At 37.8% G+C, this 27697-nt stretch overlaps 1 protein-coding gene across 3 annotated transcripts in view; it reads right to left on the bottom strand.

The window, feature by feature from the left end:
* The window catches only part of COBL (cordon-bleu WH2 repeat protein), a 118755-nt gene that overhangs the window by 70315 nt on the left and 20743 nt on the right, over window positions 1–27697 (bottom strand). For all 3 annotated transcript variants that reach the window (XM_086469174.1, XM_086469173.1, XM_086469176.1), the window contains one exon: window positions 4829–5023. In XM_086469174.1, coding sequence (XP_086325300.1) covers window positions 4829–5023 — 195 coding nt within the window. The remainder of the gene's footprint in view (window positions 1–4828; window positions 5024–27697) is intronic.

Raw genomic sequence — 27697 nt, 5'->3', positions numbered from 1 at the left:
GTGTCCTGCCAGCTCTGCAGCACTCCTATCAACAATTGCCAGCAGAGTAACTCTTTTAAGTGCTGCTATCTCCAACAGGAGCACAGAAACACTTGAAAAAGGGGAAAAAAAAAGAAAAAAGAAGAAGAAAAACCCTATGTGGTAGTCAGTATTAGAAACCATCATCTAAGATGGCAAAAATAACATTTCCTCTGCATTTCCCCATTTTTAAAATCCTTCCATTTAATAAGACGTACAGCAAATACTGGAAGTATCTTCTCTATTAGCAGTTTTTAGTATGAGTACCTTATTTTCTCCAGGAAAGATATGAAAGTCTCATTCATATTTGTTCATGTTAAAATGACAAAGTTGAACTTCTCATTTGGGCATAAAATTGGTCAAAAATAAACTGGAGGCAGGGAGAAAGAAACCTGCCAGCAATGACCTGAGCAAGGCTGTGACCCTCTTTGGCTGCAACATTCCTTTCTATTCATGTTAAGTAAGACTCTTTAATGAGTAAGTTATTCTTGGTGAAACATCAGCCTTGATAAAACACTGGGGGCAAGTAGTCTGCTCTAAAGGTGTGGCCTTCTCCAAGAATGGGAGTCAACAGCTGTCCTCAGTAACCCAAGTTTGAGCTCTAAATGGAGAAGAGAGGAATGTAAGAAGCAGAGTAAAACCTACAGTATGTCACATATGTTAGTTGGTCTACAGCAACCTCCAGGAAACTGTATAAACACAGAAATAAAACCTGAAAATTGTGTTGCTTTATAATGGAACCTTCTGAAAGTGTAAGGCCAGTTCCTCACCTGCACTAAAAGCAATAATACAATTTTTGTTTAAATCCATTGTCTTGCCATATGACAACTAAGATTAAAATCTATGAAACAAATGTTAGAATATTCTATCTGTTATATCACCCTGTTCTTCTATTAGTAGTATAGGAATTCGACTGGCTAGGAACAAATCCCAGATGCCTCCTTTTACATCTATGTATTATATGAAAATGCTTCCTTTCTGAAAACTGCAGCAACTGAAACAGCACACAGCTCCTTTATCATAGTCTACAGGTTGCACTTCTGGCTTCTGGAGTTGACATCAGAGCTATTATACAGATGAAGGCACTGAAGAGCCCTCTTCTAATTCTGATGACATCTCCAAAAAGCCTCATGATTTTATTCTGACTAAACCACTCAATTTTGTAGAAAAGGCTCTAACAGAAAGTCCCTGAGGCCTTCTTTATCATCCCCTCTCACTCCAATGTCTGTATTTCCCCGTACATGTTAAAAATAAAAGGAATTATTCCCATAAACTCCTTTGCCAGTGCACAGTATTCTTGACCTCCAAAAGACTCATATACTCAATTCAACAGTTCTTCCAAAAGATGACCCAAACACATTTCTTTTTCTTTCAAAGTGAGGTCACTGAATAAGCCTTTGAGGAGATGTGTTTAATTCCGTCAGACTTCACACGTTGCCTTTCTCTGCATGCTCTATCTACAGTGGCATATTCATACAGGTTTTCTCTTATATATTTTGCTTATATGGTGCATGCTTTTTCAGGTGGGGACTCAGTTTACACTATGCCTAGCATAAGGTGGCCCTAAATTCTGCCAGCACATCATCTAAAGTGCTGTGACAGAGAACAGAGATTGTCTCCAAACGGGGCTCAGCTTCTGCTCACCCCCTACACTGTTCTGCTCTACTCTCTGGATGGTGTGGGCTCTGTGTTGCAACTTAAGAAAGGAGGGGACCTCCTTGCTTCTAAAGCATCCAACCTTTTGCATTTCATACTGGAAATGTTACCATACCCTGGTACTTTGAAGAAATATTTTTTTCAAGAGACTTCTCATTATTCTAAATAGCATCACTTGGAAGCTGTTTAAAAAAATGGGGCAATTCTCCAGGGAAGAAATCTGTAAACTCCTTTCTTTGACTCTGCATTCCTTTGCAAACTACTTAGTGCATGTTCAGCACAAACCAAAACATTGCTCAGTGGTACTCTGAACAGAAATTAATATTTTCTAGAGGAGATTTAAAACAGTTACGGAGGGAACACTACCTTTAAATAGACACGGAAAACTAATGTTTCTGCACTGACAAGTAATTAAAGTTACTGCAGGGGCTTTACCCTCAAGGAGGTAAATTACTGCAAGCCCACAGAAGCAAAAGCTGCAATATAGCAAAATTATATTGCAGTAACCCACCTATCCAGAAAAGTCAGTGGAGAAAAACTAAATCTAGAGCATAAATTAAAACACCCCATTCTTCATACACGTGGAAATTTCTGATTGCAACCACTAGGCAGGGAGATGAGATATATATTCCTAAAGAAAAACCTGTGCTGTAAGCATAATTCAATGCCCTGGAGTTTAACAATGGGTTAAAAATAATGGGCTGATGGGGTTAAATAGTCAAGCTACAGGTATTCTTAACATACAGAATTCACTCCTCTACAGAACTTTATGGAACCAGATAGTTAAAAAAGAAAAAAAACTTCTGAAAGTTCAGAATACCACCTTTTCCATTTTCTATTAATGTGCTAGCTTCACTGGAAATAAACATGTTCCCCTTTTGCAGGATCTTCCTGTTAGTAACAGTTGCACATAAATAAAGTTTTCTAAACAAACATCTTATCTTTTTATGGAAGGAAGTCCATTAATACGGCATTGACGTCCTTCCCTGAAAAAAAAGATCAGTGCTAATTCTTTCCCATAAACTTACACCCTGAGATTTTTTACTCTATTTTCACAGCAAACTGGATAGTCTGCATGTAGATAAAATAGAACTGTTTGGGTTTTCTTATAAACAGTATCTCTGTTACTACCTTGCCACATAATACTGAATAATTAATCTCTTCCCTTAGTTTTTGATTGCTTCATGGAACTTGTGCTTCGTTTCAACTGTACTCCACACATTCTTGTTCGAACTACAAGGCAGCTTGAGAGCAACTTTCAGCCTGAGAGCTTCAGAAGCATACCAAAAATGCTTAGTATTTTGACCTATGCAACCATCTTCAGAAAGATGTCCTGTACCCAAAAAATGCAGCCAAACAGACTCTAGCAACTGTGCTCATAATCTACTGTGCTGTTCATTGCCTTTGTCAGTTACACATGACATTTCTATTGCCCAAAATTAATTTCATCATGGAAAATCGTCTGACGCAACCTTCATCTGTTTCCCGTCTTCGAATTAACTTTTCCTTTAGACTAAGAGAACTTGAAGTTGACACTGTACTGTACGCTACTTACGATAAATAAACTAAATATTTTTCTCCCAATGGCTTCAGAAAACCAGAACTTGAATCTATTTACAATTATGCTGAAAACAGAAATGTTGACATGTTTAAAGAGAGTTCATATTTTCAGTGGTTTTGTGCAACGCAATTTAAAATCTCAATGCCGCACTGCAGGGAGATAAGCCTAAGAGAATGGCAGAATAATATAGTCTGTGATTACCATACTTGTATAAACTTAAGAGTTACAATGCCATAGTATTTTTGGATGAAAAGATCTATTTATGTTAAACACAAATTAACTCTGGGGTACACAAGAAATCTCATAAAAATATTTACAGTAGGAATTGCAAAAGGAAATTTTAAAAAAGAAAGTGCACCAAATGTTGCAAGAAAACACTGTTGTTTCTCTTCAGCTGTGTCTATAAATGAGTGCTATTTCAAAGGCAATCATTCCAATTTTGAAGGATCAAACACTGCTAAGTTCCAGCAATCACACTTTTAGACATCCTAACAATGGGAAAAGAAGATTCCATGATCCTTTACCAAGAGTGTGCATCAACTTTGCTTACACAATGCTTCACTGGAGAAGGCACTTAATGTATGTCTTAACGCAGACAAATAGAAGAGCAACAGGGAGTGAGGTTGAGTACTAGACTCATCCTCTCTCACAATACACTGAACTCCAAGATTCCTTCCTGACTCCATTCTGCACTAATACAGCTTGCTTTTCAAAGATCAGTCTGCTGTAGAGAAGACAAGCCCTAAGCAGATAGAGTCAGTCCACATTACGCAACTTTGAAGGTATTGGTTACTTGCATTCTTATTTGGCATCCATATATAGCTTTATACACTGACTTTTACAGTTTACGTTTAGAATGTATTACTTTTTGTTAATGGTGGAACCAGAGGTTTTAATGTGCCTGAGCATGTTTAGTAACATACATACCTGAATGTCACTATAAAAACAAGAACAATTTCCTTTTCCCTTAACTCTATTCTTTTCAAAGGGTTAGGTCCTCAGAAAGGTTTCCCCCCATTTCTGTTTAATTCTCGATAACTGAACTGCGGAACAGTGACCTTTTTTGAAAGCAAAAACAGAGCACTGCTTTAAAAGGTCACATGGCACAACTCAGAAAGCAGAGCAGATTATCTGGTATCCCACGGCAGCACTGGAAATACGGATGTAGGCGACAGCCTGAAAAGTATCTGGGCAAAAAAGCACACTGAAGATTTTCATCAGTCATTGGAACTGTCACCCATTTTCCAGGACTGCCCTGGCCAATAAGGATATCAAGTCACTGTAATAAATTTCCACCTTTTCTGCCTTAGTTTTTATTCAACCTCCTTCTTTTGGAATAATGCCTCACAAAACTTTTCTGATTTAGAAAGATTCTTGACATGGGAGAAAGCTTAGGGCAGTCCAAAGAAAGCTCAGTAAATATGTGCAAAAATCCAAGACTTCTGATAATTTTATTTTGTAAGATCAAGAATTTTAGTGAGCTGTAGTTAATTGCTAGCCAAAATACCTGTGAATGGTTTTAGCCCTTGATGAATGAACCGACAGTAGCCAGCACGCCAAGCAAGAAAGCCCATTCTGTGATGTCACTGTTACCTGTGCTGCTGTGTTTTCTTGTCCACTCATCTCCACACTCTGCAACACCGGTGTCACAACTGGTGGAGGAGGTGCTCTGCGCTTTTTCACTTCTGGGTTTGCTGTTATTCCTGAGATGTTACCAAGGGACAGTGATGGACCCAGGCTACTGGAACGAGAATTCACCGATGGGGAATTTGGTGCTGTGGAAAAACCCTGTAAATGGAGCAATGTCTTGGATTAGCATCACGTTTTAAAAACAATGGGAAAGAAAGAAGAAAAACAAGACACATCTGGTCACCGTTTAAATAATGATATGAATAATCATGTATGTTCCTCTGCCAAACTTGCTGAATCGCAAACCGTAACTTTTGGAAACCTGTAAAGGTCAACTGGCACAAAGCCTACAGGCAACATTAATTAAGTCAGGAGGCACGATGAGCACCTACTGCAGTTTAACCGCAGTATTGATGGGAACACTGCTGCTGCTTGCTATTTAAAATATAAGCTTCATCAAGGCACCTAATTATGGTTATTCAAATACATTTGCAGTTGTATTTAAATTACAAGCAATATACATTTCTGAAAGAAAGATTTACTCTTATATGAGAACACTGTATTAATCATATGCTGTCTCTGTCCCAGGCTTGTCTATTTTATTACCAATCTGTCCAATTTACCTGAGTCCTCTCTGCAGATTTATGTAAGAGAAACTCTGCTACCATCAAATTATTTCCAATTTACACACACAATCAAGCACAATCATTTACAATCTACTGAAAACAACCATTTAACCTGGTCAAAAGAAGTCCTACTGACAGGCACCACTCTGGATTTTAACAGGCCCAGATGAAAGTAGAAGCAGAAACTATTTCAGTAACTCCTTAATGTTAAAAATTACTTTAGTTCTCATTGAAAACTTAATAAAATCAATGGAAAAAGTTTCACTGATTTCAGACCAAGGCCTTAATACATTTTTATATTAATATATAAACAGAAATACATGCATATAGTGATAAGTCTGCAAATAGGAAAGACTAGGAAACATGATTGCATGAAAAAGTGCATTTTTAATTTAGTTGTAATGCTTAATTCAACATAATTATTTTTTAATCTGCTAATAAAGCCCTCGCAAAAACTTTTCGCTCAAAACCTGTGAGTCGCCTTTTGCTATTTTTAATTAAGAGAAGCTTCCTTATTAAATTGAAAATGTAACCTTTTAATTAAGTTCTAAGACAGACACTTCTCAGAAACAGCTTCTGTGAAATCACCACTGATACCATTCACTGTGAGCTGGAGCAGGATCCCTGTTCTGGAAGCACAGGCTGATGACCATGGTTGATAATGCTGTTTTTATCACAACAGAACATGCTATGGCACTTGCAAAACTCATTGAGGACATAAAAGCTCTCAGGAGGAATTTTGTCCAAAACCACAGAATATGTACTGGGAGAAAACTAAAGGCTACCATAAATCCCATCACTTTCCAAATAAAAGAGGTAGTTCTTTGAAACTAAGTTCTCTAATCTGGAAAGTGCTGGAAAATGCTTTGCCTCAATTCTACGGCTGCCTCGTCATTGTGGTGGATTTCCACAGGAGTGTGACTTGCAGTGACTTTGACTCGTGACATGGCATGATAACTCCTTTCCACAATTTCCCAGTGCAATCTTCGGTAAGAATTAAAAACATGGGACAGCAAGCTCAGACAATTAATTTAATTTTAGGACTGTTGAGGAAGCACTGATGAAACATAAAGAGCTAAAAAACACAGCAATGCCAAAAGATGTATGTAATACAGGTTCGTTCCTGACTGCCTGGTACAGTTCAATGTTCTATAGATTCCTGTGAAAGGAACTGAAAATGCTAAATGCAGGCAGAAAACTGTTTTCTGTCTTGTCCTGCATTTACTACGCATGTGGTAACTGTCACTGACTTAATATTATTAGTTGGATGCTTTTGTTATTTTTCATGCTGCGTGCTGCACAGCAGACTTCATCTTGGAATAGTATATTTAGCACAAACAGGGCATGTTATTGGTCTTCTCTGATTGATTAGCGTTCTACTGAAGGATTAAAGAAGTATTTGCCACATCTTTTTCATCACCAACTTCTCTGAACTGAAGAGCACCAATAGCTTCTTCACCTTTCCAGCAAGTGAAGAAAAAAGCTCAAAGTGGAAGGCTGGGTTTAAAAGATTGGGTCTAATCTTACAAATAAATATACTCTTCTCTTGGCCCTATATCTTGGGCAGTGGAAATAATGATCTCATCTGTAACCTACAAGTTTTAAGTCATTCTCAGTGCATATTGTACCTGGTTCTAACAAATAAAGTCTGCTTACTCTCAAAGAACTGACAGGGTTCACAGGGTGAAATATATAGTAGTCTCCTCTTTTCACACCTTACAAAAAACCTAAAGAAAATAATCTTAAAGTGTATTCTGCAGTTCACAGCTCTTGTGACTGCTTTAATTCTTTGGTTTTCCTTCCTGGATAAAATAGTTGAGAAATTTTGTTAAGAGATTTAAAGATGTACACAAATAATAAAAAACCCCGAAGATTTCCCTCCCAGCGTTACAAATACAGGATACTGGTAAGCAGATAGGATGTAACCAGTTTTAAATTAATATCCTACTCAATTCTACCTCAAGGTCTTGTGGCTGAAGAGCCAGCAGAATCCTTTTCCAGGCAACAGATAACTGTGAAGGAATACAGTAATGAACAACTAAATATTTTAAAGCTTTGGGTTTTTTTTTAAAGCTTGGATTTCCTAATAGAAGATTAGCAAAAGAATGTAAAACTTACATGACACTATAAATAGTTTATAATAAAAAGATTTTAATGAAAGAAAAAATAAAAACCTTGGAAATTAATCTGTTTTCTTTTCCAAGTCTAACCTTTATATCAAGCCCATGATTTATCAAGTAAGTATTTCAAGAATGCTCATGTTAAGACTCTTCCCCTAAAATAAAAACTCTCTACGGCTTCCAGGGGAATGGAATGAGGACAACTTCAACTTAGTCTAACTGGAGGCAGACCTTCAAGCTCTCCCATGTGTGTAGTCCTTTTCAATGGCTTTAAGAGAAAAAAACCCCACACTGGACAGACACCACTGACCTAAGTGTTTTGTTATAAACAAAACTGACCCGTCTTTTGTTATAAACCTACTCTAGAGAGACAACATCTTACTCAGCTTTTGTAGTTTTGTCGTGTTAGATGCAGGGCAGTTTCTTTCCAAATCACTGGATTTGAGAGGTTTGGGTTTCAGACAGGTTAGCAAGGCAATTATTAAGAACATACAACATTAATTATGCAAACTTGCAGGGACTTGATATGTAAATGCCTCTTACCCAAACCACCTCTTATTTCTTGTTGTTTTAATCTGTATCAATGGATCGATTTCAGCGGAATTACTCAAATTACAGCAGTGTAAGTGAGAGGAAAGCCAACTTCAAATATTGCAGCCAAGGTAGCTGGCTAAAAAAGTTGGCCCTTATCCTGTGTTCCATTTGACAAACAGGTTAGCATGAATGTTCTGCTCAAAATCAAAATAATTTCCTACAACCTGTGTGTTTTGTAACTGCATTGCCAAAAAAAAAAAAAGAAAAAAAGAAAAAAGAAAAATCACGTTAGAAAAAGAAAATTCATGGCAATGAATTATATAAGGAGCTTTAAAAAATGTCTCCTAGCTTGTAAAACCATTGTCTCCGTCAGACTGCTAGTGTTCGAGCACTTTGCTAGCAGTTCGAACAACAATTAAGTAATGCAAACTAGCAAGAAAAAAGAAATTGCTTCTCCCCCCCCCCCCCCCAAATTAAGCCAAAGCAAACCCAGCATGAACACAGATACACCAGTACAGGTCAGCAGTCAAGTTATACCCTAGTCGAGCAAGGGTCTTGAACGTTTACTGAACTACAACCATAGACTAAACTCCATTTCAATTCCATGAAGTAGATGTTGGAAGGACGCAAGAAACCGCTGCAGCACCTGTATACAGTGCCATCGGGCTTCATGGATCCATTGTGTCATGTCCTATTTGCCAGCTCATTTTTTCTCTCTCATTAAACTCCTGAAATCTAAGGAACTTTCTTTTTTCTAATGTACGTGCTTTCTTGGTAACATGCAAGCTTTTATGTAATGCTTTCTTTGGGGTTAAGCAGTTTATTTTTAGGATTTTTTCCTACTAGTTTTTCTAGTTGAAATTTAGCTTTCAAAGACTTTTTGGAAGGGCAAGGAGGGGCTGTTAAAAACACAGAAGTATGAAGGCTCAGAGTAACCGGGTGACTTAGGCATACGAGTCCCATTTTCAAAAGACACTGAGAAGTCAACTTTCTACAAGACTGCCAACATCCATAGCCTGCTGAATCCAACACAAGCTAGATGAAGAGCCCAAAGCAGAGGCCAGTCTGTGTTCTAAGGTCATCAACCTAGAACACAATTATAAAATGTCTCTTGCAAACTACTTCCTTTTCAAGAATGAAGAGAAGCTCTGATATCTTATGGATACTTCTGAAGATTTTAATGTTAATATTAATAAAATAATGTAAGATTAATCTATTAAAAATATAACCATACTGCTGTCAGAATTCCATTTTTCAAAAATAATGTGTATAAAAATAGAAGTCAGATTATGCTTGTTTTCAAAAGATATCCCTGATATATAACTCTCTTATCCAAAGTCCTGTTGTTAGCATTTCCTTGATTTTCTAATGACACTAAGTGGCATTTAAAGGTCAGCAAGGAAGAGACTGCAGCTTGCCTGTGAGAGTGATTTGACTTCCCGTTCCCTGTTCACACCGGTCAATAAAAATTTTTCAAAATGTCAAGTTCTTTTCTTGTGAGGTTGCTACAGCCAGGCCTTTCTTCCGCAGCTCTTTGCCAAAACTCACGTATTTGAGCTCCCAGTCTTGTTACACAATTTCCTTCTGAGAAGTTTTTAAATCAAAAGTAATCAATTGAGCTGTTTTTAAGCCCTAAAAGTACCAGATGTATCAGCAAAAGGTTTTTATTTTTTCCAAAACAGAGACAAAAATAAAAGTATCATAAACAAATTAATTTCCTTTTTTTTGCAAGCATACTGTGGGTAAATACAAAAGGTAAGATTTAGAGCAGGCAGACAAATCCACCTACTCAGTGACAGCAAGAAAATTTATGCCTGTTGAACATTTAAACTCCATTAATGCAAACTTCTATTGATTTGCTGAATGACACCACAACTGATTACAAGTGGCCATTTAAAATGTCAGAGAGGTTATGTCAGACCTACTGCACAAGTTGAAGTTGGAGGCTGCCTTCCTTGACATCATACTGAAATTCTTTATATGAGCACTGAATTTGACAACACCAAAACTGAATTAATCCAAGCTCCTGCTTCAAAACCAAAGCATAATACTGTGGTCATGAGATTGCTTGGAGACATAGTTTTTAAAAAAAAAAACCCAAATTGTGACTACTCAGATTTTCCTTTCTAAGCAGCCACACTGAATACAGTCTGGTTTTTGTATGCCCTGAAGCACTTGTGATTCTGGTACTTGCATACAGTCTGGAGTCAGAAAGGAAAAATAAGTTAACCTTTTCCTGCTCTGAATTAAAAAAATAAATGCATTTTTATGCAATTTACTTTATGTTTCTTTATTATGTCATTGCATTTTGCTATTGGTAGGAAATTATCTGGTCACCCACCACAATATTAAAAGAGAAGCAACTATTTCATTTCCACATCAGTAACTCATACAGGCAGAACCATGTTGGTTTTACGTGTGGTGAGTAGACTTTCAAGGTTTTACAGTAAAGTTTTGAGTTATACCTTGAAGTCTGTACAACTACGGCACTATCTCATGCCTGTATACATCTATTATATTACCTAGGTAGCAATTCCAGATCTTGTGGTCAGGGCCCGTTCGGTGGGACACAAGAACATATACAACCATTCGCTCTCCTGTGCCCCTGCCAGTTCTCCCTCACCATGGCCGACCACATTCCTCTTGTTTTAGTACAAAGTTTGTTGATCAGAAATCCTAGCAGTGCCTGGTGCAAGGAGGACACCTCCTTTACAAAGTCATCCACTTTATCTCCTCAGCACTGAAGTAGCATGACCAATCTGTCACTGCAGAGGTTACTAAAACCTTCCTATGACACAGGTCCACACCAACAGCAATTATGCTATTTTATTGCTTAACTATTCTTATCATTATTTTTTTTTCCTTGCACCTTAACTATAATTTCCCTTCCTAGAAGCTTGTCTGATTACTTCTTGTCCTCACTTAGGTACAGTCAGGTGATGTAAAGTGTCTCTACAGCTAGGAGCCCAGCCTTGGTTTCCAGCTCCAACTGATTTATGTTCACTTTGCACCTTCTGTGGTGTCCAGCAGAAAAGCTGAAAGAACAACCACTCAAGGGAGGGAACTAGAGAAGTGGAAGCCTCCAGGAAAAAAGCTTTCCAAAACAGACCAAGTGGCTTAGATTCACTGTGTGAATTTCTAAGTAGGGAACAAGCCTGGGTATTAACTCAAGCCCTTTGCACTACACCGAGGACAAAGAGGGTGCCCAACCAGAGAGAGCTTCCAAGAATCTTCTTTAGTTTTTGTTATACTTCTTGTGTGTGAAGCAGTATTCAAAACTCCTTTTCCATTTGAAAATCAGATGGATACTGAATGAATATAGCAAAAATTGCAATTAAGTTGATTACTTTTTTAATGAACAGTGAAATACTTTGATGGTTAGGAATATAAACTTTTTACTCAAATAATTAGTGTGTTAGAAAACATGGATTGGGAATACATGTTCCAGCTAACCATGAACATGTCTGTAAATTCTTGCAAATATAAAGAATCACATGCAGTAAAACCAAGCCTAACTGCTAATATCAGTACCACCTAACACTACCACCTCCCTCAGTATTCAGCCAGTCTGAGATCACAAATTTAATCAGAGTTCTCCAAAAGTGAATAAAATACCACGACATATATAAAGCAGTAGAATACAGATCTATGAATTCAACAACGTATATATAATATTCAAGCAACTCAAGAGATTGTAAAATCATTTATACTTTTCCAAGATTTTATCATAGATGTGATTCCCCAATGCTTTGAGAATAGAAGCTTTTAAATCACCTCTAGTGATTTAAAATTCAGTGTATTTCCTCCAAATAATTTCTCCTGTTTCACTCTTCAGATTTTCCCAAGTCACACTACTCTTCTACGCTTAACAAAACATTTGTCTGCCACTGCTACCCAAAATCACTCATGTCAATCTGAAGAAGTGTCCCTTGTAAAAGAAAGAAGACAGTCGTAGTATCAAGGGAAATGGATGCAATGATTTTTTTCCAATCACAGCAACACATGCAGAAAAGGGAAGACAAGCTAACTTGATTTATGTTTGTGTACTTGTATCATCTCCACTGTTTAAGTGACAGTGTGTTTTAAATAAATTCAGTCTAAAAAAAAAAGTACCATCCCAACAGAATTAGCAAAAATAACCTTTCTTGATAGGAGGGGGTAGACACTACCCCTTCTGAATGGTGGGACAGAGGGAAAGGAGGCAGAGCCATGTCTCAACAACTCAAAGTGGGAGCAGGCAGTATGCTAATAAGTGCTAATGAGAAGACCAAGGTGTATAAACCAGTGTTTGGAAGGCACACATAAATCATTTGTGTCCTCTCCTATCAATCTAGGCACTAGAGTCATTGCAGTAATCAGCAAGCAAGTATCCTGTGGACCTCGTGAATCAGAGCTGAGGAATGTGTTAAAAAGAAAAGAAACATATCTTCTTTGATTCAAAGCCGTTGGCATTGGCAAGGCGGCCTCAACTCAATGCAGTGAAAATACACTTGCTGCAAATATTTCTAATGCACAATTTGTTTAATTTCTGTCACTGCGAGTCCTATGAAGGACAAAATTTTGTTTTGCTGAAATCTGAAGCTATTTAGCCACAAATGAAAGAAACTTAGGTTGCTAAACATTCTTTTCTGAACAAACGTGGTTGGCAAAGCAAGCAGGTGTATGTTCAAAATGCAATCTTCAGCTCATAACCACACAAACCAATATATTTTTCATTTAATATTACACTTCCACCAGATTCCAAATTTCCAGAAATACAACTAAAAAGCTACGAAACATAAAATTATTGGAAGGTATTTCAACATTGGTATACATCCAATGCCATCCATGAAACAGCCACAAGCCTCAGCACATGTGCATTACAGGTATCTTTGTAAGTGGATATACTAAAACCATGATGTTTTTTAAAAAACACATGCCTGTCCAGTCCCTTAAAATGCCACATTAGGGTGACAGATAACACCACACAGAAATCATAGACATATATTCACAAGCTTCCTGAACTGCCAACTTCCCTCATGCCCTTCTTGTGCTACGCGCCTGATATCACCAGGCTAAATGATAGCACACAAAGCATGTTTTTTACTTCCTATGTAACAGGTGCATTTTGAATACCCCTAAAACATATATATTCTTGCTTTTGTTTTGGATATGTAAAACTTAGTGAGATAAACTCATCATTAACAAGGCACAGAAAACATTTCAGCATCGGCTATATTCTGTGCTACTTGGTAGTTTAATGGAGACAATGTTGTCCATTACTCGGGTGGGCGGCAGGAGTGCAGGCTGCCCACACAATCTGAAGTGCATTTCAAAGTCAAGCTGAACTGCAGGTGACAGTCTTGAATCCTGGTAGGTGCTTAGGATAAGGTTTGTTTGCATTTCATACAACTGTAAAATGATTTATCTTGACTTTCAGAAGTGCGTGGAAAACTTCATGTCTCATTAGTATTGTTTTGAGGAAACACCAGAATCGATTTATATATCAAATGCACCCTCTCAGGGATGATTTATCTCTTTCTGGTCAGATCGCTAAAAACTTATCCTCCACACGTCTACCTCTTTTTGTCACAGTGCACTGTCAAAATGTGTCAGCCTATAAAAACACCTGTATTTTGAAAACAGATTTTCCCTAACTGTCAAAAATACAACTATGTAAAGGCAATATGGGGAGAAAGATTAAATTCAAAATATTCCCAAAAGGGAACGGCTAACGAAAAATAGGCAGTGAGCAAATTTGGCTACTTAATCACTTATAGGTTTTCTGACAGCATATAATTTTTTGTGCATATATGCTAAGTAAATGTATCATTACATGATAGTGCAATAGGCAGATGATCAAGAAAATTTTTTGTCACATACTATGCCAGACAAAAAAAAACAAAGTGCTAATCTATAAAGAAAAGGAAAGGGTTATGTATTCAAGATTAAATGTCTCATCAAATGGGGACAGAAGATGGGCTTGTAACAAAGAGATGTGCAGGGAGCTCAGGGAATTATAAAAGGAAATGGGAAAAAACATGGAAAACACTACAAGTTTCTTTTGGATATTTCTCCCAGCGGTACAAAAGCAGATGCAAAAGAAGTAGGAAAGAACATAGGAAGAAGTGAGAAGAGAAACAAAACCACAGCCATTACGGTGAAAAATGAAGTGAGTATGTTCACCAGATGTGACCAGAGAGGAAGTTCCTGCAGAAACGCAAATACAAAAATCTGGAAAAGAACAGGAGCAAAGCAAAAAGCAGAAGACTTCAGTGAATGTGATGGAGTACTAGCTCATATCCTGGGAACAATGAGCTAAGAAGACTGTGCAGGACAGAAACCATATTCTGCAAGAAAACTCATGCTCTTATGTTAGCCCAAAAAGGTGTCAATGTTAATGCCCACTTGTTGACAGGAAGACAGTGGAGGAAAAGTCACATGAACAAAACTCAAACTGGTAAAGATTCGGTACTGAAAGGAAAGGGGATTAACATACAGATTTGTGAATGTGTAATAGATATTCCTGTGGTAGGGATTTAATGCTTACGAAGACAGGGAATGAGGCAGAAGGGAAGAAAATAACTAAAGAAACATTATGAAACCTACCAAGAGAGGTCTAAAAGCCCATGACAGACCCAAAAGGAAAAATGCATTTCAAAGAAACCTGAAGAAGAAAGAATTCTAGAGGAAAATTCACACGGACTCCAAAATTCAATTCAATCCCAGTACAGAAAGAAGAGAGAAAATTACCAAGCCAGATAGAAAACAAGGAAAGAACATTTGAAAACAGGCTATTTACACTTGGCTTTGGAAGGCCATTAGCAGATCTAGTGAGAGCAAACTTGGAAGAGTGAGGATGGAAAAAGCCAAATTTTTTTAAGTCTGAGAAGTCTGGTTTCTCCTTTCACTTACACTTTTGCACTATGTGAAAATAGATTAGCTCAATCAAATAGTGTTGAACAACCAAGCTGAAAATCAAAATCTGTCTTTATTAATGGTCTGGGAACAGACTGTAGGAAAGGGAGTTCAAAAGGTCAAAGACCAACAACAGCAAAAAAGACATTTTTGTAATTTCCACTGGTGTTAAGCATTCATCAATCATAAATAACCACAAAAAGGATCAGAGGTCTTGAGCAAATGAGTTCATCACTGCAATAAGAGTTTATTTTCTCTAGGCTTGCTAATTCTTTTGAATCAAGCAGCCAATGTGTTTGGTTCATCAAAGACAGGAGTTGTTATATTCGCAATATATGTCCTTCCGAAATTCAAAATATTTTGAAAAACTACAGAGAACTTCTGCAATAAATTCTTTTACCGTATAGGAACTATCAAACCACTAGAGTTGATCAATATATTTTCATTGTAGATACGCCAATTTATACAGGAGGAGGAGATGGAAACTTTGCGTAAAACATACAATTTTAAAAATATCTGCTCTAATGTCTGCATAGCAAATTTTTATGGGGACCAGAATTATGAATCAAACAGCTCCTGGCATGAGTTTTTTGGGTGTGTATTTGTTTGGTTTTGAAGAAATAATTTGGTTTTTACTGAAAGTATTTTTATTCCAGTTAAAAAGTACTTCCCCCCATTCTTATGAAAGTGTTAACCTTAAGCAAGTCTTCCAGAGACGAGAAACATTAATGATCAATTCTCATCATCTTTCAGTGTCTGCTGAAATTCTGATGTATGACTTGGCCTCTGAAAATCTCTACTTATTATAGCTGTTGATGAATGGAGAAAATGATACTGAAATTCAAAGGCAAATTTTCACCAATATCTGCAGATCTTCTCTAAAGTCAAAGGAGTTGCTCTGATTTACTCAAGCTGAAGAAACAGATTTCTAGCTCCAGACCCTATAATCCAATTCTGATACAAATATTTTGTTAATTTACAACAAGGTTGTCCAGCTACTTTTCCCTTTGAAGCCTATGGTAACTGTAGGTGTATAGCTAGAGGGAGACAAATAAAATCATCCAACCGTCAAAGCAAATTTTCAAAAAGGAAGTTTTACACTTTTTAATGATAAAACACTACCAAAAATGTTACTGAAAAACAATGCAACCTCTGAAGATTTTTAAAACTTCACTTAGAAGAACAAATCAGCTTTTGAACTCTGAAATTAGTGAAAATCTTAACACAAATCCTAAGTCTACACAGTCACTGAGAGGGTTCTAGCAACACAAATCAGAAGCCAACAGCCAGGAATTTTACTGTTTCAATTAGCTCTTTCAGATGTCTGGATGTATGTGTGTGTCTGTACATAACCTGCCTGTGTACATACACACAAACACAGGTACATATACACACACAAAATACATTACTTCAGTTAGCTCCTTCAGGTGTCTGTATGCACATCTGAGGAATGTGAGGAAAAACTTCTTTCTTCTGAGGGTGACAGAGCACTGGAATAGGCTGCCCAGGGAGGTCGTGGAGTCTCCTTCTCCGGGGATACTCAAAACCTGCCTGGATGCGTTTCTGTGTGACCTGCTGTAGGTGAACCTGCTTTAGCAAGGGGTTGGACTACATGATCTACAGAGGTCCCTTCCAACCCCGATCAGTCTGTGATTCTGTGATTTGTGTGTCTATGTACACATACACACATTGAGTACAACAGCTGAGTCTGAAACCCTAAGCGGTAGCCTAAGCAACTCCCAAACTGTACCTGCAGCTTCCATGCTGAGAATTTCTAGCCACAAACAACAGCACTGAAGGAGACCAACCCTTTAAGGAGACAGGACAGCTTGCTGCAGAAGACAAGAACAAAACACAAACTCACACACATAGTGCTCATAACTTGATGCTCAGGTATTGATGCCAACAAACTATTTTGAATTATAACAGCTGAATATTTAGTCCCAGATCAACATCAGTGGTCAGGAGCACAGGGGTGAAGAGAACGTTTCAAGGCAACACTCTCCTGCTGGACAATGGATAGAGCACTTCCAGGTGTTGTACGCATCCATCTTCTGTTCCATAGTGCCTACAGATCAATACCTACAGAAATTAAGCTTGTCCCATTAAAGATGATGAATAATTTGGACAGAAAAACCAGATATGCTAATACTGCGAAGAAGCCACATACAGATTCATTTCAGGATCTAAATCTTGCAAGTGGATGAAATTCATAACCAGGCTTCTTCTCCATCCTGGATGATTCTCCACAGGCTATCCTCTTTGGAGAATAATCAACATCCCAAACATCCTGGCAAAAATCACACAAGTTCAACAACTGGGCACAGAAGAAGAGGTTAAGAATACAGAACCAGACCCCTCCTTTGAATTTTCTTAGAATTATATTCCAACATTACTTCAAACATCCTTGGCCTTTTATTTTTTTCCTATTGTGAGCACTCTTTATTATCCTTTTAACTCTGACTTTGTCTTGTTCACCCCATCTTCTAAATAAAAGTGAAGCGAGAATACAGGATACTGCAAAGTGACTGGAAGTACAGCTGTGCTGGAGCCCAAGCTACTTCAGCCTTTTCCCATTTTATTTATCTATATATATGTATGTATAATTTAATATTTTCATCTTCCTTTGCAGTATACTACAGCCAGCTAAGTTTCTCCAAGTCTAAAAATTCAGCACTATATCCTTAGGACATCAGAGCTTGACCTTGTGAATGTTTGTTATTCCTAAAAAAATAATTTTCCCACTGTGTATAGCCTTGTTTCCTTTGTGAATTTAGTGTGAAATACTAAGAAATCACAGTGCTCTGATTTATTTATTCCTGCTGACTGTAGTACTCCAATGCACCTGAGCACACTCCCCACTGAGCAGCTGTGGCAGAAACTTTTCAAGCACAGTCCCAAATTTAACTGTCACGAAGTTAAAGACTGTGGAAATAGATACAACATATACCTACCCTTGCACTTTTACTGACACAATTACATCTCAAACAAGGCAATCAGCGCTGAGGATTCTGCTCAATTCTCTGGGTATGCACTGCTTCAGATAAAGAAAAACTTGCCTTTGCAACAAACTATTGGTTGGTGAAAGCCACTCCCTTCCTTTGCCACTGTTTGCAATTCATCTTCTGCAAGACTTAACATGTTTACTTTGGGGTTTTCTCCTTCCTCGGCAAGAATATGCTCTATAAATTAAGCAACTTCAAGGGGGTTATCTGTGTCAAATGTTCCTCAAAAAAGAACAAAAGTCTCACATTTTCGAAGATGACAGTGAAAGTGTCAGAAGATCTTTGTCCATGCAAAAGAGAACCTGAAGTAGCACAAGAAAGAATGATTTCTAAAATGGCCTATTGTGGATAATGGCTAGCAACTTGTAAAGGACACGGTCCAGAGCTAGTTGAAACCAGCAGGAATTTTTCCACTGGCTTTAGTGAGTTCTGCATAAAGTCTCCGATGGTCACTAACTTTATAATGTCAAAAGACAGTAATGCTCTAAACTATGCTGCCACTGTCATTTCTCCAGGAAATCTTTTCCTCCAGTATACTTTCAAACTCAATGAAAATCATAACAACGCCAGCACAGAAAGCGTAGCTTTGATTTTTTAAAGATAAAATTTGGCTCCAGATACACATACTTTAGTCTCTACTGCTAAAGAAATTAGGTAAAGCACTCTCACACAAAACACGTGTGAATCAGATCACAACCAATAAGCAAGGAGTTGTTTTAAAACGTGTGATCAAAACTCACGTTAAGAACCAAAATTCAAAAAACCCCATGCATGATCAGATACCCTGATGTAAAGCCTAGTTGTGTAATTATTTGGCGAGGGCTAAAAAACCAAAATGTAACAACACCACCCCCCACCCCTGATGATAAACAGCACACGAAGCACATGTCTACAAAGCTAAGAGACCCTACACTACTTTCACCCTCAGCACGCTTTCTTTTGATATAATATCCAACCACAGGAAATTAAAAGTTGAACAATGTATTATGACAGTTCACAATCCAAACCAAAACACTAAGAAGTCTTAGACTGCTGCCCTTCCACAGATAGAGAATAAAGGGTTTTCTATTTAATTCAAACAGGTTGCATAGAACATTTTCTCCCAAGCTTTTTTCTTTTGTGGGGGGGGGGAAGGCGTCACAACTTTGGAAAGACAAGTTGCTTTTAATTAAATACTAGGTAATGACTTTGACTGACTTGTAAAATTGCCAGCACTTTTAGTTGATAGTCTTTCTGACCATAACCCTTAAACTAGAACAAGGACCTTGTTTAACGTTTGCTAAATTCAGTCAGCACCACTATGCACTATTACCTCCCTCCCACCGCTGCTGCACTGATCTCCCATGCCAGCTGCCCAAATGTTTACATTTGAAGGGCTTTCTCTATGCAGAAACCATCTCTGCATAGTATCTCTAATCTGTACATTTGCCAGAATCAAGGCAAGAAAAGCCTCACTGCTGGAATTCTTGATTAATAAATAGTCTTAAATGTTTCTTCTTCCCTTCCCCCTTCCGTCAAACCCATTGCCATTAGGTTTTTACAAGGCAAACCTCCACAGTGCACTTTACTGGCCTGACTCTCGTCCTATGCAAACAACTCTAAATCAGAACAAGCTCCATTTAGAGTCAATGAAATCACATCATCTCTGTGCTGAAACTGAGAGAGATCAAAATCGAGATGTGTACCTGAGCATTTGCTGGGATGGAAAGAAGAAAATTTTATAACCAGCGAGGGGGGAACCAAACACCAACAATCATAAATCTGTTGGCAATCTCTCAATCTTGCTATGCCAGTTTACATCGAAGACTGCCTACACAGCTCATGTCCTACGCATCAGCCGTATCTGGCTCTCTCACCAGGTCACCGAGGTACTGAACCTGCAAAACACTTAAATAGGTGCTTGGTATGACACTGAAAACGTCAGTGGGTCCAATGCATACAGCTACTCACCTATTTAAGAACTCTGCAGGACTACACCTTGCTATTTGCCTTGATCTGCTTTTTCTTCTGGCCTTCCAGCTGACCATGTACAAAATCAGAAATACTCCCTTTAAGTTTCCTGGAGTATTTTCAGATCTAATTGAAAGCGTAAATGATATAAAAAAAAAATTCAAGAAAATGGATCTGACTGAAAGTATTACTACTTCATACTGTTGTAAGAGTCTTTTTAAAGACTGACTGCTATTTGTCACACTTTCCCCTCTTCAGCGTGCATCCCAAGATACTGCTGAGAATTCAAATGAAATACTAAACACTGGAGAGTAAGAGAAAAAGCAATGTCTGAAATTATTTGTAATCATTTCTTCTAAGCTCAAAGGGGAAGATCAGTATCGGAGCTGCACATAAAGCACCAATAAAACCTAATTTAACAGTTGTTTATTAAAAAGAAAGAATGTGAAACAGCCACACAGGCTACAGGTCTCTTTCTGTAGTAAGGAACAATTGAGCAGCACACACGGTACTTAGTGCTATGCAGTCTTTGCTTCATACACATAATTCCTCTTTGTGTTAATGGAAGACCTGTAGGGCCCGCTAAGCCTCATGTAGGTTTGACTTTGCATGAGAGAACTAAGCCATAAAGTTCACTTCAGAAAACTTCCCCATCAAAGTGAAATGCATTGTGCCCTGTCAGCAAATGTTGTTTTGCAAATCCTCCCTCACCTGCCATAAGATGTTATTGAGACATATGGTTTCACACGCTACCAAGCAGTTCGGTTTTGCCAACGAACAATAATGCACAGAACAAATATGTGTGGAAATCATGAGATCATCTAATTAGAAGAAATGTTATTGTTTGCCACTACTTTTAATGAAATCGAGTCTTCACTGTCCACAGAAAAGGCTGGAAAAGAACCAAATCCTGTTAGTGCTCATGCCTCAGAAATTGTTTGCAAAAGAAAAGAAATTACACCTTAACCAGTGCTGAAAATCTTCACTGTATCTAAAATCTACATATGCTAATAGGCTATTTTAGACTAATATAATAAATCCATAGTTACATGTGATTCAGATTATGCCACTACAAAAACAGATGTTACTGTTTGAAAAAAAAATTTCCATTGTATATTAGCAGTATGGAGTCAATGACACACAATTAGCCATTTCTAATTTCGTCTAGTAAAGGGCATGGGCATAAACACATGCTAATCCTTTCTCTACAGTAGTTACATTTGAAAGCTTTACAAGAAATATTTTGGATATCCATCATTAAATCAAACAGAAGTGTACTTTGCAGTGGAATTAGTAATTCCCTGACTCCTTCCCAGACCATCCCAAACTTAAACACAAAAAGCATTTTACGTACACAGAAATATGCGAAAGACTTTTTTTAAGGAACTACATCTCTGCTTAGTCAACTGCAGAAAAACCTGATCCTGGGATAAACTTTTCTTTAAAGGTGGTATTTTCCACACCACTGCACACTTGCCAGTTACACTAAGAACAATATGCTGAACGAACTATGATTGAATATAAATTACAAGGCTATTTATACACTACTAAGGGGCTCTGGTAATATTAAATACCAAGGAAGCAAAGCCTGAGTGGTTGAGATGTCACTAGAATAATCTCAAATGGCATTTAAGTTTGTCTTTGGGTTTTCTTTAATGTCCTTTTATTAATGCAAATTAAAAGCCATTGGTCTTATGAGCTGATGCTTTATTCTATTTTTTCCAGTGAGTTAACTTCAGAACTTTTCAGTGAAATCAGTAACAAAACATGAATCAGACATAAAAGGATTTGGGTGGTTAAGGGTGTGTCACCAGGTCTTAATTAAACATCCGAGGGAGATATCTGAGCCAACTTACGCCAGACCAACTGGGTACATCCACAGTATAGAGAATGATGCCATGCAGCCCAGGTCTGGAAGCTGAATTACCTCTCACTAAGCTAACTTTACACGCTCCTGTTCGGTTGGGCCTCCCTCCCACACCACTTTGGGCTTTCCCTTCAATAAACCTGACACATACCCTTCTGATGCACTTACTCTCATTTTGGTGCCTGAATTCTGCTTCGGGGCATGCTGAGCGTGAAAACTGCTGAGAAACTTCTAACCTCTGCTTCTAACCTCCTGCCGAAACTCCATCAGGAGCCATTTTCATCAGCCAAGGGGTTTGATCCAATAGGTGCACTTAAAGCACAACTAAGAAACCTGGCTCCACAAAAAACGTAACTCCTAGAAGAGGCAGTTACGGTATTTCTCTCCTGTCTTGTCCTCCTCCCTGCCCCAAGTTCAATGACTCAGTAAGAATATGGTAAACCCAGGTGCAAAACCTTCTTCTAGTTGAGAAAAAACAAACTTCCCCCTCTTATGAGTAGAATGAGACTATTCTCTGTTCAAGGACATGAATATGAATTTAGCTAAAAACAGACTGAGACTAGGGCACTCATCTGGGCAGGTAGCAACAGCCATTTGGCTCCTCCTGTTCCAGCTTCAGTGACTACTTATTTGCTGGATATAACATTTGCTTAGCATAAAACACAGAAAAACATCTCTGGTGCTGGCTCTGGAACCCAGAGCTGCCACCACACTCAAGTTATTTTGTTACTGGTCTGAATAGTTGAGCTTGCTTTTGCTCTCTGAGTCACTGAATATTCGGGTATTTTACAAAAGGGTGCTTCCCACATCAAGAATACCTCACAGCTTTGTTCCAGTCAATCTCCAGCCTAGCCAGTATTTTGGTTTTCTTTGCAAAGGATGAAATCATGCGCTTAATAATGGTCCTGAGATTGGCCAGTATCTCTAAAGAAAGAGAACTGAACTTAGCTCTCATATTTTGGCTAACAATGGTAGGTGTGAGGTTTTTAGAGTAAAAGCTTTAAATTTCTAAATCTAGCAACTGACTCAAGGTTTCAATCTTTCAATCTTGAGCAGAGGCAGGTAGCAAACACAGAAGATGGGCAGAGTTTGATGTGCAACTCCTGCTGTGCAAATTTGAGTGGCTTCAAAACTTGGGAAATCTGATTCTGGGATGCTTAGGTCCAATGTCCAACAGAAGCCTGCACTCTGGGTATTTAAAACAGGCACTGCCAGGCACAGTTGTGCCCAGTTCCTTTTGTAGCTATGGCCCTATTCGAGCCCTTTTGATTCTACTTGATCCATTTCTCTGTTCATCTCAGAACATTTCTTGAGAATACTTCCTTCAAAATGTCCTGCAAAAATCACTGCAGGAACTGAAGTTTCTGAGTTGCCTTTTTAAAAGCAACAACTTGAATGCAATGCGTTGTGATGATTTTACTTGGAACCACACAGTTTTATGTAAACATACAGGTTCTGGCAACCAATGACTATGTGATAATTTTTTTTTTTTTTTTTTTTTTTTTTTTTTTTTAATAAAACCCTCATGGTAACAAAAAAAATATTTAGAAATGTGACCTCTACCAACCTAATGCTCAGGAGGAGGGACACGAAGTCCACCCTGAACGATTTGTTTTCAAATCTCATGATCTCAAGCCACTTTTGTGTGGTGAGGGCAAGAGCTGACAAGTGATTTTTGAATGCATGAAGTTGGCAATCCTGTGGTAGTACAAGCCAAACAGCACAGGCAGAACAGGGGTCAGCTGACATGTCTCTTCACCAGATACTGGTTTTAATAGCTTGAAACTTTACCATGCTTTAACCATAGATGCTGAGACTTTCCATTCCAGGTGTTTGCCTCAGGCTCTTTTTTTTTTTTTTTTTTTTTTTTTTTGAGCCAGAGTAGTTCAGCTGGTTCTGAGATTTAATTTTTTTTTTTTTTTTAACACTTATTCCAAGAACCTTTTCTTTGAAGAGGTCTAGTAATACCATGCTTCAGAGTAAGAACTCGAAGTCTGGTGGCAGGCAACCACTGTTTCAAGCTCTTGCCTTCTGCCATCACATACTGTAAGGAAAATATAAAGATATTATATTATGTAAAAGTATCTGTGATTCACATGAACGAAAGACAATATCCTGTAAGCGCACACCACAAAAGGAGGTGGGTACAGCAGCAGCTCTTCAGCAGCCATAATCTGGCTGAAAGGAACCTCCACAGTCCACCTAATCCATCATTCTATTCAAAATCAAGTGTGTGTAGCTCATCCTCTAGACATTTTTGGAGGTTCTACAGACTAGGTGATGATAAGGATTTCATAGTCTTTTTAATAACCTGCTCCCTTGTGAGACCTCCATGTAGACAGACTTTTTTTCCTCTAACATCTAAGTTATATTTTCATTGCCATATATAAAGCGCATTCTTTCTTGTCCTGCCCTCAGTAGACAAAGAGAAAGAAAGTTGATTGCTGTCATATTTGCCACATATTTGGATTTTCTGAATGCCAGTCACAAGCCAGTTGGCTCTAGCAAACCTTTCTTCTTACCAAGGAAAGTTAACCACTAAATTTTTTTATTTTTTTTTTTTCAGAAAGTATCACAATAATTGTACTGTGATGGTGAACCTTATCCTGAGATATCTGGTATTTAATAAATCTATCTTTCTTCTAATCATGTAAACATTTGCACAAATGAAAACATTTATAGCTATACTGTATCTTCCCTAGTGTCATGCCCCGGCATCAAACTACTGGCTTACAGGCACCCTGTAACAGAAGACTTGAGGGGAACAGACCAGTCTGCTGCAGTATTTACATAACTCGCCATACTCTAGTTTCTTGAGTTTTACGTTTTGCAAACAAAACCACACTAAGGAAAATTGTTTCAAGACCGGATCACAACCTATGCCTCTGGCAGTGTACGCAGAACGCAACAGAACTATCCCAGGATTTGGCCCTGCTAGTACAAACACACATAACCAACATCATCCTAAGCACCGCCACGAGACCAAGAAGCAAGAACATGAAAACAGGAATTTAAAGTGAATGTGATTGTCAGACACAAGGAAATATCAAAAATAGATGGATGTTAAGTTCCATTTAGACGACATGGGCAGTATTCTCATTCCTACTGCCCTAAGCAGTACCTGGCTGCGTGAGGTGAAACCCTTGACAGCAGACAGTATTAACTGATCATCTGGAACCTGACATGGTTGAAGAGAAATCACATTTCCACTCACTTCCACATAACTGTACTTGATCCTTCCTTCCAACTATTTTTGAACTGGGAGAGCGTACCATGAATGATATAACTCCTGCCATCAATGAGGGCATACAAGTTGAAGTTAAAGTACATTAAGAGCAAACAAGGCCCTGAAAAGGTAAATAATATATTTTTTAGAAGCCTTATAGGGAAAATAGCTGTTTCCATCATTTAAGAAGTGACTGCCAATGCACCAAAAGTCCTGATGATTTTTTTCAATCATCAGCGCAGTGTTTTTCTTCTGCAACATGATCTTGTAGTTACACAGGTACTATCAAACAAACAAACAAAAATACACATATACTAAATGTATCTGCTAACTGCTTAGAATTTAAAATTACTTTGTTTTTTCCCCTGTTTGTTCATGAACACATATAATAATACCCATAACAGATTCATTAAGCAGGGAACTACTGGACTATCTGCTTCACTCAGGTTCATTGATTCTGTTACGAGTAACACCTCTATTCAGACATACACTGAAGACCAGATTTTTAAAAAATGGTCCTGACCTCTAACGTTGCTCTGCTGAAGCCCTGTTTGAACTAGAGAAGCCTTGTGTGATAAGACTTTGTGCTGAAGTTTCAAATCCTCTGATAAGTGTCCCTGGCTGTACTTCTAAATATTTTTTTTCCCAAGCTGATTTATTACATAAACAAAGTCCACATCAGCGCTACACACTGTTCAGCACTTGGGATGCGTTTTTTTCGCTCTTGATTTATGAAAACATGAAGGCCCCAAAAATAAAAACAGCTAAATTTAGTACTGCGTTCCAAATATCGGGTTTCGTCTCGATCAACTGTTTCTTTGAGGACAGCGACACCAAGCGGCAGAAATTACTTAAATTCCCCTTTTTCCCCCAGCTGTTCTAAATTCCAGCTCTAACTGTCTGCCTCGGGCACACAGAAAACAGAATACAGTTAACTGGAGTGCAACTTCCAGCTGCTTTATTTGTGTGCTGTATTTATACATCGGCGTATTTCAATAGCATTTGATTTGTGAAAAGTTAACCTGGATATAAAGCTCATCTACTTAGCACAAAATTGGAACAGATTAAGGGAAAAGATTTCTGCTTCATTTACAATACACTATTAGATTTCAGATCCTTTATGGAAGTGCGGTATAATGAACTGCTGAGGATTGTCACGGAGAAGTATTTTCTTGCATTTTTACATTCTCTCTCTGAGGTGTTAACAAATTCTTAGTTTTTCACCTTTATTTTTGCTGATAGTGAGAAAAAATGTCCTTTCACCTCAAGCATGAAGTGCTGACTTTCCCACCTTGGCTTTGAAAATCTGCTTCCTCATAAAAAATCCAAAGTATTTTTAGAGGCATTAATAATACCAGTAACAATTAGATAAATATGGCACTGAGAATAGTTTGGTGGATGTAAAGAGAATGTAACTTGTGCTCCAATAAATACTAAGGATCTCTTATTTTTTACACCTTTATTCCATTCCTTCGTATTGCCCAGTTTTCAAAAAAAACCCAATCCATGTCCTCAATAGACTCATCACTTTTTCTACAATTCACTGCAGATCACCACCACATAGTAGTGAGAAAAGGATTTAAACTAAGAATACTGAAGTTCATTCCCTTTCCTCAGTAGTACTTCATGAGTTCTATTTCCTTATATGCAAGAAAAATTTTCCTGATCCAGACAATGTATCTCCTGGCACCATGCTGAAGGCAATGGCAAACTATTTGCCTTTCAGAAATAAACCTGAAACTTTGGCTTTGATTCCACACAGCAAATGCAAAATACTTTCAGACGACCCAAAACAGTAACAGAAAGTAGACCTGAGGAAACTGCAAAAGGGGAAGGCTCTACTGAATGACATTTTTGCCAGAAGTCCTATCTTAGCTCAATAAAACTTCTATATAATGAGCTCTAAATGTGTATTTCACAAACATGGCTATGTTAGATACCACTTATTTTGAATAAGGATACTTACTTCCACTGAAGTAAATAAGTGAGGATATCTTCTGCACAAGTAGAATAAAGAATTACTCAGAATGATCAAGGGTCTCAAAGTCTAGCCCATAAGGAACTGCTAGCTAAATTAAAAAAATTATGAAGTGCTTTCACTGAAAATTGATTTTTTAACTAAGTTAATACAAGTTATCTATGCCAAATATCCATGCTAAGTTTACGGTATTTTAGAATTTTTCACCTAAGATGTCACAATTGTTGACCTTTTTCTGGAAGCCCGTCTAGCCTATTCAAACGATGGACCTTCTGTGCTGCCAAGTGACTTATAAGTAGACTTATTTTATACATCCTCTACAAGCTTTAACAGAATAGTACCAAATTAAAAGGAACTATGTCAATACGTAAGTATGTACTTATGTCTTAACAGGATCAGCGCTCATACAAATACAGGTGTCAAGCCAAAGATGTAAACACTGCACAAAGACTATGTTATTCTTGAAGATTAATTGCTCTTAAGAGGAAAGGGGAAAAAAAATTAAATCCCTGACACATGTAACTGAATAAAAAGAAAATATTTTTTACCTCTTCAAGATCCCTTTGCTCCCTACCACCTGTGCCTTTAGAAGACAGTTACAAGTCCATGACAGTTTAGAAAACTTTTTTC

Source organism: Leptosomus discolor, chromosome 8 (genome assembly GCF_034619465.1).
Source record: "Leptosomus discolor isolate bLepDis1 chromosome 8, bLepDis1.hap2, whole genome shotgun sequence".
In the NCBI taxonomy this organism is placed as follows: Eukaryota; Metazoa; Chordata; class Aves; order Leptosomiformes; family Leptosomidae; genus Leptosomus; species Leptosomus discolor.
Note: the sequence above shows the minus strand (reverse complement) of the source record. Positions and strands in the feature narration are given on the sequence as shown.